Below are 16,009 nucleotides of genomic sequence, written 5' to 3'. Positions count from 1 at the left end.
CAGAGGTGTGCGGTTTAACTGACCGTTTAAATTGTGTTATTTGATACAGATATTAAGCTTATGTTTATGATCCGTTTTCTATTGTGCCTCATGGTCTACCGTTTGACTGAGGTTCCTGAGGAAGTTAAACTCATTTAATGTGGAGCAGGTATTGATGACCCTTTTTTATAAGTCATTTATCCAATCTGTCCTCAGCTTTTAATTTATTGCCTGGTATGGCGGCATCAGTGTGAATGACCGAAACCACATGAGTCATATTGAGAAGGTAGCCAAAGACTCCTCTGACATATATCTTCGAGCAACAGGTCGTCCGTAAAGCCAACACGATTTTAGACTGTAAAAGCCACCTTCACCAACATTTTTAGGTTCTCCCCTCAGGCCGGAGATTCAGAGTAGATGCAATAGGACCAAAAACTGTGATTTGCACACTACTGAAATCCAGACTTGACTGTTATGTGTTGCCTGTGTGCAGTGTTCGGAAGGATACTTTTTCGTTACATTGCTCAATCTGGGTATTGTATTCTGAATACTTGGATTACTTCCACATTGAATTGCATTTTATAAGAGAGAGAGAGAGAGAGAGAGAGAGAGAGAGAGAGAGAGAGAGAGAGAGAGAGAGAGAGAGAGAGAGAGAGCCGAGGCGAGTTTATGATTTGCAGTGGGCGGGTTTTCTTCCGCACTCAGAGAGTTTTAGTTTCGGTTTCCCGGGAACATGGCAGCTGCACAGACGGTACGCGGGGTCCCGCTGAGTACGGTAAGGTTAACATATAATAGATTGGTAGAATTATGCCAATACTTATCTTAACGACATCACAGGAGCGAAATCTATCGATGATCACCGCAGAAATTAAAATAAAGCGGGATGTTACGGACGTAGCGGGCAACATTGCATTTCTCCATAGCAGCCAATGTATTGTGTGGTCGATAAACAACACGCTTTAATGAGATTCAGTTCAGCATCAGAGTTCAATATTCAGCTCTCTAATGCTACCATTTCCAATACCGTTGTTTTGATTATATTGGTAGACAGTGTCAACAGGGCCGGCCCTGGCCATTTTGGTGCCCTAGGCGAGATTAGGATTTGGCGCACCAGTAGGCCTACATAACTTTTAAATTTAAGCATAGATGCAAACATGAATCCTTAAATACGGATAAATCATTACAAATTTCAACACATCAGGCAATGAACACCTCTGAAGCATAAATTATGGATAAGGGTAGAACAGTACTGTTCAATTACATGAGTGAACAACAAATCTAGGTTTAAATTATTCTTTGATGGAATGATATGATGATGATAGATGAATATATTGTCCTGTGGACAACATGAATACATATAGATGGTTGCAGTCTAATATATAGTTAAATAGATTCCCTAGCATCCATTTGTGGACAAATTAAGACAACCTAGTTTGATGACGTCATGAAGTTGTGGGGAATCATGGTTGTTGTCTTCACCACTATACGGCAATTCACCATGACGTCACATTATGTTCTTCCGGGTGGCAAAAGCCGATGCGTTCTCCGTTGGCACCACTAGTAAACAAACCCTTCCACGATCGAGAAAACAGAGTAAATGGCTTGAATTAATGATTTTCTTCTTGCGGGGTGCTACGGGACGTCTCATTAATATATATATACATATATATATATATGTATATATATATAATATATTATATTATATTAATATAGTTTTCGTCATCGTTTCAACTTCAGATCAACAACAATGTTTTGTTGACTGTGTGACATAGTCTTTATTGTTATTTATTTATTATTATTTATTATTATTATTTGTGTTTACTGCCGGCTGGATGGCTTCTGGTCAGTGGTAGCCGCTCGTTCTGCCACCCGGAAGTGTCGTTACGGCTATTGTTTACTAACATTCTGAAATGCCGTATAGAGCGCAACAGTGACCACACCCTTTTTTAACAGCTCTGGGGTTTGTTTCCCAAAAGCATATGCCCCTTTTCCACCGACAGTACCAGCTCAACTCGCCTCGACTCTGCCTTTTCTTTTTGTGTTTCTATTGGCAAATAAAGTACCTGGTACCGGGTACTTTTTTAGTAGCACCTCCGTCGAGGTTCCAAGCGAGCTGAGCTGGTACTTTTGAATGACGTAAACAGGCTGCTGCGTTTTTTATTTTATTTTATTTCCCATGTCCCGTCACAACTTTTGCTGGGAATCTTGATCAGATTTCCCAGGAATCCCGTCTCCCGGGATTAAAACCTAATGACGACCCGCCCACGTTCTTAGGTTATTTTCTACGACCCGCCCACATTGAATAGGTACTTTTTTAGATGGAAACGCAACGTGCCTGGAACCAAACCAAGTCGTGCCGTGCTAAGTCGTGGCGAGTTGAGCTGGTACTGTCGTTGGAAAAGTGGCATTAGTTGCTAACTTCCTTAGCAACCTACCTCTTAGGGACTCAGCAGTTATTAGGAAAGTGTTCCCCAAAACCATTTCACCTACATAGTAAGCTCCGAAGTTATTAAACTCCTTATTACCCACATGGTAAAAAGGCAAATTATTTACAACGGCTCTTGGGCTGTTGTAGGTCCATATTATGCCACATGCTTCCTGGATATTCATGGTCACATAACCGAATTCAGTCTTCTTTTTCTTTTTTACCCAATTAGCAATCCGAGTTAGTGCAGTTTCGCCTCCAAATTTTAGGGTGTGGAACATCACTGGACATTTAATGGCTCACAAATATATTTTTTAACAACCCTGTTACTTTTACATATGTGATAAGATTCTGGGCAGTATGTTTTAGAGAAGTGAATTCAGTGATACAATTTACAATTTAAAATAAAAAAAAGTATCAAGAAACATGCATCCACTGCAGTGACAACACAAGATGCTGCCCCCCTGTCAAAATTAATAGGCTATCAAAATATTGTAGGAGGGAAATATACAGCCTAGGTACTGTTAAGAGATCGACAGACTTCAAACATTAAAAATCTTCAAAAGTTGTTTACACTTATCATTAGAACTGAGGAAACAAGATGCATATGGCAGGGTTTGAACCGGTGTCCAAAAAAAATAACCTGTTACTCTCAGGGCGAGTGCTCTAACCACTCCATTTGTCATTTGTGTCTTGCACAGAATTGGGGAGAAAAGTATTTTATTTACTTATCCATATCCCAGAGAATAGTATAGACAACGCAAATTTCTCACCAAATTCATTGTTTGAATTATCTTTTTTCCATAAACGTATCAAACGTTTGCAGCAACTATATTGTATTGCATAGATAGGGCCTATGCTGATGAATTTGCCAGTGTCATTAAAAACGTGTGACGTTTTTTTCCAAACAAACAATTGTTTCTAATGTTGATACAAAGGATAGGTAGGCTATACACAATCAAGTTGACGAATATTAACCACAACTGTATAACAAGCATGTAGTCTAGATAAATATCAAAGTTTGTGAGGCTTCCACCTGTGGATGATTGAATGCCTCAGAGCAACTACGAACTCCGCCTTCAGAAAACATCTGTTCACTATGTATTAACTGATAAGTACGCAGCTAATCAACGAAGAGGTCAGCTATGTATTGCTATGTTAGCTGGAGATTTTTGGGAAACATTCATACTTTGGCTGCTGCATAGTACAACTGGGCTTAGTAATATGTCCGCAAAATTCTAACTTCCTGACTGTTTTGGCAAACGCACCCCTGGTTCGGAAGTAAATTTACCATTCAGTTTCTCCATTGACTTTTCGTAAAAATCGTAGAAAGGTAGTCGTGACCATAAAACGTTTGATTCGGGGGGGAAATAATTTGGGAAACAGGAAAAGGCAGAGGTAAGACTCTGTCCATTCTTTTTTGTTAAGAGTGAAGGAACTACTGCTCCCATAAACCACTGCAAACCATTTTGCAATGGTTGGCTTTCGCAATATAACAGCATGTGATAAATACTTTGGATGGTTCTGACATTATGACTTAATCAAAACCTCTATGGAGAAAATTTATGGGATTTTTATGTCCGGAACCACACTGTTGCTCTCTATTGCTGGTGAAAATGTATCTGACTCAAGCAGAAATCATGTTCAAGCCTGAGTGAATGTATTGTTGTGAATGTATTGAATGTAAGTTGTATTCACGTTATGTCATTTCCTTCCAATGAAACGGCCCAAAGGAACATAATGTTAACTTGCTAACTACCACTAAGATGAGTTGACTATGAAAATGTAATGCAAAAGTGATGCAAACTATGCAAAAATGTGTAGTTTTGTAATCAGTAATTGGCATTCCTATTTCAGCTTTGTCCAAAGTTTCTCCACACCAACTCTACCAGCCACACCTGGCCCTTCAGTGCTATTGCTGAACTCATAGGTGAGTCCTCCTGTAACTATTGGTTTATGTGGAAGCATACATTAGTTGGAGTTTGGTTTGTAGAAGTGTGCTTTAAGTCACCTAGGACCAAAAATTCACTTGACATCTAACAGAAGCTCAAATGTTTTAATAGAGACCTTCACAAATGCAGAATAAAAAAATTATTAACCTAATAACAATATAGCAGCCATTTTATGTTGGGATGGACCTAATTTGAAGCATTCTTTGATATTTTCCTTAATTCCTTCTGAAGACAACGCATACGACCCTGATGTCAATGCCAAACAGATATGGATCGATAAGACCCAGATCAAAAACATGGAGTGTCTCACCTTCATGGATAACGGAAACGGACTCAGCTGTGACATGATGCATAGGATGCTCAGGTGATAGTCGATTATTTACAGTATTGATGATTGTGGTAGTGGGGGGGCTGGGGGGCTGGGTGAGGCTGCACACCTGTTGCACATTGAGTAATCAGTATGCACAGATTAAACCGGCCATCTCCACACACACTCGGGAGATCTCCTGCATGGCAGCGGAGTACCATTGCCATGTTCATTAACACAACTTTAACAATAGACCGGCTGGAGCCTAATGTCCAGTGTACAAAAGCTTCACGCCACCTAGATGGCTGCCACACTCCATCTAGGTGACTGGGCTCCAGATTGTGTATGTGTGTATGGAGATGACTGGTTAACCTATGCACACTGATTACTCAATATAACAGCCTGTTTGCAGCCTTTCCCCCTGATTAGGCTGCTTAAAGCCATCATCCACACACAATCCCACAATGATTATTTATAATATCACAAAATCAGGGAATTCAGTATATTCATTAGTTTGTCATGAGTTTAGTGGTTAATGCATAAACATATTTTCCCTTATAGCTTCGGATACAGCGACAAAAAAGCTGTGAACGGCAAACATCCCATTGGAATGTATGGCAACGGTTTCAAGTCTGGCTCAATGCGTCTGGGCCAGGATGCCATCGTTTTATCCAAATCAAAGAATGACCTGTGTGTTGGCATGCTGTCACAGACTTACCTGAAGAAGGTCGGAGCTAAGCAGATCACTGTGCCCATCATAAGCATTAAGAAACCAGAAGCAAAAAAGTATATCCTTTTGAGCATGTCAAATGGGTATACACTGTGTTCCTGGTCATTAGGGTCCGGGCAGCTAAGCTGCCGGGAACCTATTGTATTCCTAGGAATTCTTTCTTCTTCTTCTTCTTCTTTCTTCTTCCAAGGAAGTCATACTTCCCATGGGTGAAAACTCACCAAACTTTGCACAAAGGTCCAGTCCCATGCCAGATTCACTCAACTCCAAGGACATGTGCCCCCCCCTCCTAGGGGGGGGCACATGCACAATTTAAAAACTAAAAAAATTCCTACCAAACCAACGGTAGATGCTACAGTGTTGAAACTTCACCACAATGTAGCCTCAATACTGCTGAAACGTTAGTCCACTTAAACTCATTACAAATTATGAAGTCCATCACTCTGTTTTTTTCAATAACTGTAAAACTTTTAAAATGTATCTCCTCCCACAATTTTTGCTCAATTGTCACCAAACTTGGTACAGAGCATCTCCAGACCGTCCTCAACAAAACTTGTTTCTCGGATTTTTGATTAAGCAAAAATTGATCCTACAGTGCATGAAAACGTATGACTGTAAACAGTACTGTAAACGTATACCATCAAATTCTTGATAAATACATTTTCAATCTTCCTGAAAAAAATTGAGAATATTCTGGAGTCATGGTTGATGAAGTTTGGCAAATATCAGAATTTTATCTCAAAAACTGAATTTTTGAGAACATTTTGAATTCTGCTCTCATGGGAACAACTGCAGCCAATGTGAGAGTGGAATTTTTAAACATCATATTTTCTCTTATGAAGCAAAACACTTATCATTAAAAACAAATCACCAAAATTTCCATGCTGTCAAGATGCAATTTATGTATTATCAGATTTTTGTTTAGATGACTGAATTTCTGAAATTTTGACTGCACGACAGTGAATGGCTTACTCAATTTGTGAAGCCACTGTTGAAATGCCACTTGCCAATTAGCCAATTAGCTCAGTGCGATAGACAATGGTATTTGGTTCCAGAGGTTGTGGGTTCAATCCTCAACTGGTGCAAATTGAACATTATAAGGTCAACTGTCCTGTCTTCCTATTCTCCTGTTTGTTGCTCAGAATTTGCCAAAATTAGCCCGGACCCGACCCATTGCTGCGCAGCAGCTATAATTGCTGTTGTGTCTTTTTAATCACTGTTATCATAAACTAAATGACGGTGGATATGTTAATAAAGCCACATTCGGTTCTTCAGCTAGAGCCTTTTTAAGGGGATATTAGTTTGTTTTATTTTAGATTGTTATGTGTGTGTGGGGGGGGGGGTTAAAGGGGTGATCACCCTTTAAGACAAATATTTTTTTTGGTTCCATATGCAGCATATATAATAAGGTTGTGCACCAATATAGATAAAGCTAGGGAAGTAGCTAAACCTTACCTTGCGCTGACTTTATATAGATGGATGGATAGATGGATAGATAGATCTATCTATCAGCAAAGCCTAGTAAGAACTTCCTTGACCCGAGTGACTACTCAGTGTGATGGAGGAGCACCTGGCCAGTCTGAGGGACATCCTGGACCACTCACCCTTCAACACTGAGGAAGAGCTGCTCACTGAGCTCCAAGCTATCGAGTCCTCCTGCTCCAGCACGGGGACCCGGATCATCATCTGGAACCTCCGCAGGTCTGGGTTTATCCCCATGGTTACTAGGCTTCTCTGGAGGACAGATTCACATTAAAGGTCCTATGACATGACATCACAGGTGGACACGCCCACCTGTGATGTCATAAGGGGCAGATTTCCAAAACGGCTTGTAACGGCTAATCACACTACACCTGTGACCGACGGACACAAAATAATGTTTTAGAATGTTTGAAAATTGTTCTTGAGTCCTATAATGAGAAAGGACCAAAAACAATATAATATGGCCTCTTTAGCCATGCAAACATTATCATTGATTTTATATGAAAATATCTCATATACAAGCAAATTGGGTTAGGTAAGCTGAATCAATAACTATTAGTATAAATTAATAATTGGAACTAATCAGGGGTCCTACAACATTGGTAGGAACCCTTGTTTTTGTTAGGGATGGGTTAGAATATTCGATTATTCGATTATTCGTTCCTGAGGGTCAAAGCCGATTTTTAACATTTGGACCGTTAACATTTTTTCCCATTCAAATAAACAAGAATTAACGGACAGAAACAATGTTGGTTCTGTAGCACTATTAGTTGATTTTATTATTATTAATCATGTACAGAAAAACTATATACACAATACACAAGCATAAATATTAATATATATATGAATACAACACAAACACTGATCACTGTTAAAGTTGTTTTTTTTGCATTTAAGATATTGAGTGATTCCTTGCAGATGATCCATGGCTGCCTTTGTGAATGTCGGCACACATCGAATAATCGATTATTCGTTCATACCACCCACTGATTATTCAACCATGAAAAATTTGAGTTATTCACATCCCTAGTTTTTGTTAAGACCAGTTGTCAGAAATGCCTTGAAATACACTTTGCCACATTTGTCATAGAGGCATTGTTGATGTTTTGATTATATAGGTTTCAAAGTCTGTCGCCACAGGCCACCTAGGTGGCCTTTACTGGCCCCCTCTAACCCGGACACAGGTTGTAGATGTTGAGAATAGGTATATTGTTGGTAGCATAGAGTTTATTATTATAACCAGTTTATACGTTGTAGGATTAATGATTCATAGCAGAGAAACATGCAGCCATCTCTCCAGTGTTTGATGGATGGTTTAACCTGTTCTCATTGATTGTTGCAAAACAGATGTGCAGCCTCACCCAGCCAGCCAACTTAAACCGGCCATCAACCCCACACTCACAGTTTACTTCTGTTAAACCTGCTCTTATGGCATATCAATGACATTTTATACTTAACTAGCTAAACTTTTGTGCAAAGTATGGAAGACTCCTCCTTCTCAAAACATAGTCTGTCCTGCCCCTTCTGGTGGATACCTGCAAGTGGTAGAGAGTGTAGCGGCAATGCTAAGCAATGTTGCACAGGAGGTCCACTGTTTGATTCCGACCTCAACCAAACATATTGTGAGACACGGCACAAAATCAAATGATGTCAAATATGATGTTTGCATCAGGCAATGCTCACCACACTCTCCATTCCATGTAGGACCCCGCGGTCGTTGCTTTCATCAATATTGATTTTTGAGATTGCTTTGTCTAATATTGATACATATTTAGATTATATAAAGACTATTGCAAATACATTTAACCTTAGTTCATGTATTTCTTTCTGCAATCTTTATTTATTTCATATTTTCATTATAGGACGTTTGCAGGGAATATGGAGTTTGATTTCACCACAGACCGCTATGATATCTGCATTCCCTCTGATGTCCTTAAATCAACGACTGAACCAAACCAAAGACGGGGGCGATCAGACTATTCAGTCCCTGAGAGTGACTCCTCCTTGCGTGTAAGTTTTAGCGACCTCAGAATGCTATGTACTTTACCACTTACCAATAAGACATATCTTTATGACTAAAAAGCGACTAGATGGTAAATGTTTAGTTGTGGTTGTGTTAGGGATATGCATACTTGTATCTATGAAAGGTTGAATTTAGTTTTGTATCTATACTAAACGTAGGCATACTGCAGCGTCCTCTACATGAAGCCTCGTATGCAGATCAACATTCGAGGACAGAAGGTGAAGACTCAGCTCATCTCTAAGAGCCTGGCCCACATCGCAAAAGAAATCTACAAGCCTTCTTTTGTCGTATCCTTTACGTCCACAAACGTTCAAGGTTCTTCTTGCAGCAGAAGAAATAATTCATTCTCTGCCCCTTAACCCGGTAACAGTGGACTGCTACATGGTGTAGCTTCTGGGAACTCCAGTTTATAGCATGGTTGTCTTTGTTAAGGGATGGCTAGGAGCTAGTGTTTATTGGTTGTTTGTTTGTGTGTCATTGGTTTATTTATGCATGACATGTTTTTCATTCTGTGGAGAATCTACATCAGTTATTCTGGTCCAGATTGTTCCTTAAGTCCCGTTCTAGAAACTAAAAATCCCCATCACCTTTGGGTACAACACGAAGAGCAAGGAGCATTATGGCCTCATGATGTACCACAAGAACCGACTCATGAAGGCGTATCATCGTGTCGGCTGTCAGCTAAACGTGAGTGTGTGCTTGTTTGCAATAATTAGTGTGGTTGCAAAGCAAGCCACACTATTGTTATCATGTGCCTTACTATTTACATTTTTCTTCCCCTCTATTTTTCCTAATTATCTACTCCAAAAGTCTTTGAGGTATAAATGCTAGGGGTGGGAATCACAGGGTACCTCACGATCTGATACGCGATACATGGCGATATTTGTCTAACGATGAATACAAAATGACTGTGAAAGGGTAAAGTGCTGGATTTCTGTCTTTTTACTCACGGTCCAATCTGAGTTTTTCAGTTACTCGTCTTTGGTTAGTTAAATTCCATTCAAGTTTCCTTCATTAATGTGTGGAGCGCCACCTCGAGGAGCAGGGAATCTGTTTAGAGCGCCTTATTTTATTTATGAAAATATAAATTTATGGGGCGATATTTCCTGTCTAACTCTTCAGGAATAAAGCATAAAAATGAATAATAAATTATATGCACGAATTATGTCCCACTCCAGCAATGCAGACTTAATTTTTTTTTTTTTTACTTTAACTTCAGCCATTCCGAATTTTAACAACTTAGAGCGGTTTAAGTTAGAAACCACGTGTCAGAAGGTCTCCAAAGGTAAAGGACCTCTTGGGCGACAGGGGGCGCCATAACTAAGCCCCATTGTTCTATTAATCACAAGTCCGCTTCAAAGCGGCCAAGGGACTGGCAAACGGTGTCATTAGCATGTCAGCGTGCTCACAGAATATTGTCAGCAGGAGTTGGCATGCAACCACACGCATTTTCTTCTGAAAATTCACATGTCTAGTTTAATATGCGCCTTTTAATAATTTCTTATCATTCATACTTTGGTGTTTGTGTTGGTAAACATTGCTGTATGTAACAGGCTAGCAACAAGCAAGGCATCGGAGTCATCGGTGTGATTGAATGTAATTTTCTGGAACCGACTCACAACAAACAGGACTTTGACAACACTGATGATAAGTACAGGTAAGGCCTGTAGAATCATGATTTCACAGCCATGAATTAATTTATCATCGGCATTTAGCAGCCATTTTTCCACAAAGCAACAAGCAGTGAATTCAGATGTCTGTATGAGCTGGAAGAGGTTAGAATCCGGCTCAAGAGTGCCTACATGTAGACTGTTGATATTGGGGTTTGAGCCCAGGGCCTCGGGTCAACCACCCTAACCACTACACTGTCCCTCTTATCAAGACACAAGGCTGACATTTTCTTTGTTTGTTTTACAGGAACACTATCAGAAATGTTGCAACCAAGTTAGAAGAATACTGTAAAGAAATTCGGTTTAAGAGAAAGGGCGACAACGTACCCATTGAGGAAGAAGAGTAAGTCACAACCAGATCGCGTATCGTCATCATACCGTCAGTTACCTGTATAATGTTGTTTTTTTATTTTATGTTGTTTTTTATTTTATTTTTGCTTGTCCTTTGATGTAAACTCGTCGACATTGTAAATGAGGGAAACCTCAATGCCCTACGAGTGTAAATAAAGGTTTGAAATGAAATGAAATGAAATAATCTTCAATGGCTGCAGCTAGATACTACAGCCATACTGCCTCATACTGTGATACTTGTCGTTTTGTCAAGCTAAGAATCCCAATGTTGTCTACTGTCACTGGACGCTCTTATGAGGACGTTGCTGATAATTGGAGTGGTTCTGTGTTCCTGTGTTCTATAGAAAACGCCCGGATCAGAACTGGGCCCAGTGTGATGGGTGTCAGCAGTGGCGGAGGCTGCCGGATGGAATTAACAAGGATAAACTTCCTGAAGAGTGGTTCTGCTACATGAACCCCGACCCTCAGTTCAGGTAAGATAGCTGAAAGGTTCTGGGTTTGATCCCCGATGTCAATCGGATGTCAGTCGATGACTTGACCAAGAGGTCTTTGGGCATCAAGATGCCTTAATGCCAATCTATACTAATTAACTGTAAGTCGCTCTGGATAAAAGCAGCTACTGAAATTAGATGGGACATTTTCAGCAACCTGGCTATCTTGAAATTAATCCATATGCATTCACCACCACAATAAATGCAAGTCAACTGTTGCACTTTTCATCATTTTGGGAATCAATTTGGGAAACAATTGATGTTAAAATAATTTTATTATATACTAGTATACTTTATATTCTTTATTGTTCCTTAAAAAGGAGGATTATTAGCATATTGAATGATTAATCCAGATTGAAATCTGCTGTAGGGGACACAATCATTGTTATAGCATTTGTATTGTTATATATTCATATCTCCTCATTCAGGAGCTGTCAGACGATGGAAGAGCCAGAGGACTCTGATTCTGAGCAGCCAGCAAACCCTAAGACCTATAAGATACAGTAGGGTTCATTTTTAACATTTCTTCTTCACTTAGCCTGGTAAACAAATTCAACCTTTGTGTTTTTTGTCAGTAAAAAAAGTATGTATGTATGTGTATGTGGTGTTTTAGTCACATACTGAAAACTGTACATTTACTGACATTGGCGTTTCTGATAATTGTATTGTTTATGTTTACAGGGAGAAGGAGGAAAAAAAGAAACAAGACGAGATGAAAGAATTCAAAAAGGTGAGGAAAATGTCTTCAGATATAAATCATATTATACTGTATGTAGTATTGTTTAAATGGTAAATGGTATGGTAAACAATAAATGGTAATTAAAATATTGATTATATCTGTACCATTATCATAATAATGATAATAATGAATGTTTATTACGTAAAAGACAAAAAACTATAGGTAGATTGAAAAAAGTTTGGTGAGAAAAGGTCTTTAACCATCAAGTCTTCTGTTATCATGTGTCCACTAGTATCAGGAAGAGAAAAGGCTTCTCCTCAAAACCGAGGCCCTCAGAAGACAGAAGGAGAAGAGCGAGTGGAGACAAATGGTGCGTGGTGTGTATGAAGTAGTTTCTAGTTCTAACTGACTTCTACAGATGACATATAAATATATAACTAATGTAGTGAATTACATATTGAATAATATCACATGTAAATAGTATTTCTACAATAATACTAAAACTAACTTTTGATCATGACAACAAGACCTCCACCCCGAACACACCACAGACACCAGGAGAGGGCGCTTCTGGTAAAATGTGTTTTTGTATTATCTGGGTGGTACATACTTTATTTTTACCTCCTGTTTTCTTCACCTTCTGTTTTTTGTAATATATTTCATATAATTTTTTCTCTAGCATCTGGTGTGTCCACTAGTCATCCGGTAATTACAGATGTATTCTCACTGTCAAAAACCCCCTCAAGGTAGGACTGCCTTTAACCCCCACATGTTTTTCACGTTATTGTCTTGGAAAATCTTAATTTCTGTTTGTTGAATTCCAGGATGAAAAGGCAGCAGCCTACGACTCCACAAAACAAATCCAAAAGACTGAAGCTAAATAGTCTCAAGAGAAATTTAGTCATGAGCCTGAGCAGCTCTACGTCCCCACCAACCCCTGTCCCTTGCAAGGACTTAAACATTGACAACAACCTATTTGAGGGCAGCAGTACTCCTGCACCGACGGAGCCCACCCTCCCCCCGGTCGGAGTGAGGGCAGAGAGTGACCCGATGGATTCCTCTTACGGGATGACCTTTAGCCATGCATTCTTGGAGGCAAGTTCTACAGGAAATGATGCCACGGGGGAGATGAGGGACAAAAGCACCCAGATGCAAGGACCACGAGTGAAGGATGAGGAGGAGATGAACAGCAGCACAGCGGCAAACAATGGAGCTAGAGTGATGGAGGAGGGAATGATTAGCATCATCCATGCCCAAGAACAGCAAGACCAGCTCATGGAGCTACTGCAGTCTGTGTCTGATGAGAGAGACTCCTTCAAAGAGAAGGTTAAGGAGCTCCATGCACAACTAGAGGCCAAGAAGCAGTGTGCAGACTGTCAGACAGCCAGAGAGAAGGCAGAGAAGCTGAGCAGAGAAAAAGAGGCATTACTGGAGGCCCATTCCCGCCAAAACCAGGAACATGCGAAGCATTTTGAAGACTTGACGTGTAGATTGGACCAAAGCAGCAACGTGACAAAGACACTGCACTTAAAGGTTTGATTTAGTAGGCTGCAGGTGGCTTGCCTTTTCTTAAACTTTTCAGTGCCCAGCTTCGTCCTCAGTTTCTCTGTGTACCTGACTTAAGGTACTTAAATACTTGAACTTGAAGTGAGGGCAAACATTTTGTTGCAATGCGTCTGAAATGCGAAAAGAATGATTGTGAGAAGGCTTGTGAAGCCCTTTGAGACCGCAACTGGGAGTTTTATACAAATAAAATCAACACGACTTGTTAGAACTTTAAACACCATGTGATTCCCCTTTAGGTGAAGCAGTTGGAGGAGGAGAAAGCCACCATTTCTGCTCAGTGTGAAAAGAACAAGTCAAGGTTAGTCCCTCTCACTCTATCTATTGATTGGTATAAATTGCCTCCAATTAAAAAGTACACAATATGTATCGTTATATTTCTGTCTCTCTCGTCAACTCTGGAACAGTCTGACAGAGCTAAAAAAAAAAATGCTGGACCTTGTGAACTCGACCGACTGAACTACGAGTGCATTGAGGAGATATTGGAACAGGTCCTCCGTAGCAACGGTCCTACTTCACAGCAGTACCATTGACCCATGTTGGTTACAAAGCTGTTTGGGGTAAACTCCCCACCTATCTCACCAAAGCAAGGTCAACATTCAGTGTCCTTCAGAGTCCCACGGGCACCTTTTGGATTTTGGCAAAGACAGCGTTTAGCTATTATATACAGAGTAGTTGGCTAGGCTCCAGGATGACCTGGAGTTAGTCTCGATTCCAGCTTTTTTAATGATTATAATATTGTAAACTGTTTATATTTTGATTACTCCTTCGTGTTTGAAAATGTCATCGTAAATATTGTTTTGTAAGGGCCCTGATGTGATGGAAGTTTTTGGTGTCAGACCGGTCTCCATAAATAAATCAGAAATTAAAATATATATTGTTGATGTAAATTGTTTGTAGAGATAATTGTATGAAACATAACATAACATTCTATTGGTAAGATGGGACAACGTTATTTATTTTTTGTATTCATAATATTAATTATAATATTATAATATAATATAATATAATATTCATAATATATTTTGGGGTTTTTTGTGCTGATTGTTGGGGTTTGTGTGCTGTTCATAACAATTATCAATATAATAAAGAGCCATTGAACCATAATCAACTGTAATCTATGCAATTTATCACTTTATTTACTGAAATAAGTCCCCAATTTAGAGAAAGCGGTAAAATCCTATGTTTTTGCCATTCTCCCGTCTGAGTGAGGGTTAGGCCTATAGTATAACGCTACGGTGTGAGCTTATCCGGTAAAGATGCCCTCCCTGAACATTGATCCTTTACCGGACAAGAGGTCTTGGGCTCCTCATAGTGTGCAACATGTTTCTTACTTTCACTGCACATTTACAATAATGTGAAAAAGATTTAACAAAAAGTATAGCTTGATTCAATTGATAAAAATTTTTTTAGACAAGGCAGGTTTTCCCCATACAAAACTGGTGTATGCTTTATTTATGAATTAAGGGTAAGGTAAGTAGAACTGCAGTATAAAACTGAATCTATATATTTTGTTAGGTTTAGGGTGCATATATATTAATACATTACCAGTCGCCTAAATGTTTCATTGTATCATTGTACCTTTTTAACAAAACATTCTCTTCATCCTTCAGTAACGTCATAATTTGATGCATGTCAAATTCTGGATTATTTAATTACGTATTAATTATGATCTGGTGACCACATTCGCTTCAGTCACCAAGTGCCTAATAAACTCCCATCTGAATAGTTTAGAAAGAAACACAGTTTACATCAAATATAAGATGGCGGTCAAGGGCATAGGTTTGATTTTAATATTGGTAGGGACTTTTTATTTATTTTATTCTACCCATACCCATTCCAAGTGGTTCATGTGCACGCACACATGGGCCAAACTATTAAAAACTATATACAGCTCTATTATGACCAAATGTATTCCCTTTTCAAGCTTTTCACCTTACAAACATAATTTGCTAGGATATCTTACTTTTCGACCATTTTTAAGACCTTGAAGGTTTAGCCAAGAATCATATTTAATATTAGGAAAATAAAATATTGATTACTGTTGGGGTACAGTCAAGAGCCGAAAGTACAATTGCCTATTCTGAAACAGAGACACACCTACAGTATTTTGCTAAATGATGAAGCCTATTTGCCATACTCTGTACTTGTGTACTTGCATGTTTAGGCTTGTTCCAAACAATAATGACATCTTTTATATTATACTGAACTGCCTTTACAATCTCACTGTCGATGCTACTGTCACTTGTCATCTACATCCTCCCTAGCATGTGGACCGTTACCAATTACCTCCTCAGAAAATGTAACTAAAAAAGCATAACAAATGTAGCTACTCTGTATAATGCCATTCTATGGAC

The 16,009-nt window shown here is 39.2% G+C and overlaps 1 protein-coding gene across 1 annotated transcript; it reads left to right on the top strand.

Annotated features, from left to right (window-relative positions):
- The first annotated feature begins 705 nt into the window (after nucleotides 1–705).
- Nucleotides 706–14,748, top strand: morc3a (MORC family CW-type zinc finger 3a). Its single transcript, XM_084478713.1, has 19 exons — nucleotides 706–754; nucleotides 4,262–4,334; nucleotides 4,588–4,720; nucleotides 5,225–5,451; nucleotides 6,944–7,094; nucleotides 8,738–8,885; nucleotides 9,057–9,185; nucleotides 9,466–9,585; nucleotides 10,452–10,555; nucleotides 10,816–10,911; nucleotides 11,264–11,392; nucleotides 11,839–11,913; nucleotides 12,092–12,140; nucleotides 12,382–12,459; nucleotides 12,617–12,662; nucleotides 12,769–12,835; nucleotides 12,914–13,622; nucleotides 13,892–13,953; nucleotides 14,060–14,748. Exons 1-19 carry the CDS (start codon nucleotides 713–715, stop codon nucleotides 14,109–14,111), a joined length of 2,490 nt encoding a protein of 829 aa, XP_084334839.1. The 5' UTR covers nucleotides 706–712; the 3' UTR covers nucleotides 14,112–14,748.
- Nucleotides 14,749–16,009: the final 1,261 nt, after the last annotated feature.

The sequence above is a fragment of the Micromesistius poutassou genome (genome assembly GCF_964030765.1).
Source record: "Micromesistius poutassou genome assembly, chromosome: 14".
NCBI classification, from domain to species: Eukaryota; Metazoa; Chordata; class Actinopteri; order Gadiformes; family Gadidae; genus Micromesistius; species Micromesistius poutassou.
This window is presented reverse-complemented; position numbering and strand designations above follow the sequence as displayed.

Excerpts from the sequence above, each read along its gene's own strand:
- morc3a (XM_084478713.1), top strand. The coding sequence starts at position 713 with ATGGCAGCTGCACAGACGGTACGCGGGGTCCCGCTGAGTACG. Across the intron at positions 5,452-6,943 it reads GAAACCAGAAGCAAAAAAGT|TCAGTGTGATGGAGGAGCAC; the intron begins ATATCCTTTTGA and ends CCGAGTGACTAC. Across the intron at positions 7,095-8,737 it reads ATCATCTGGAACCTCCGCAG|GACGTTTGCAGGGAATATGG; the intron begins GTCTGGGTTTAT and ends TTTTCATTATAG.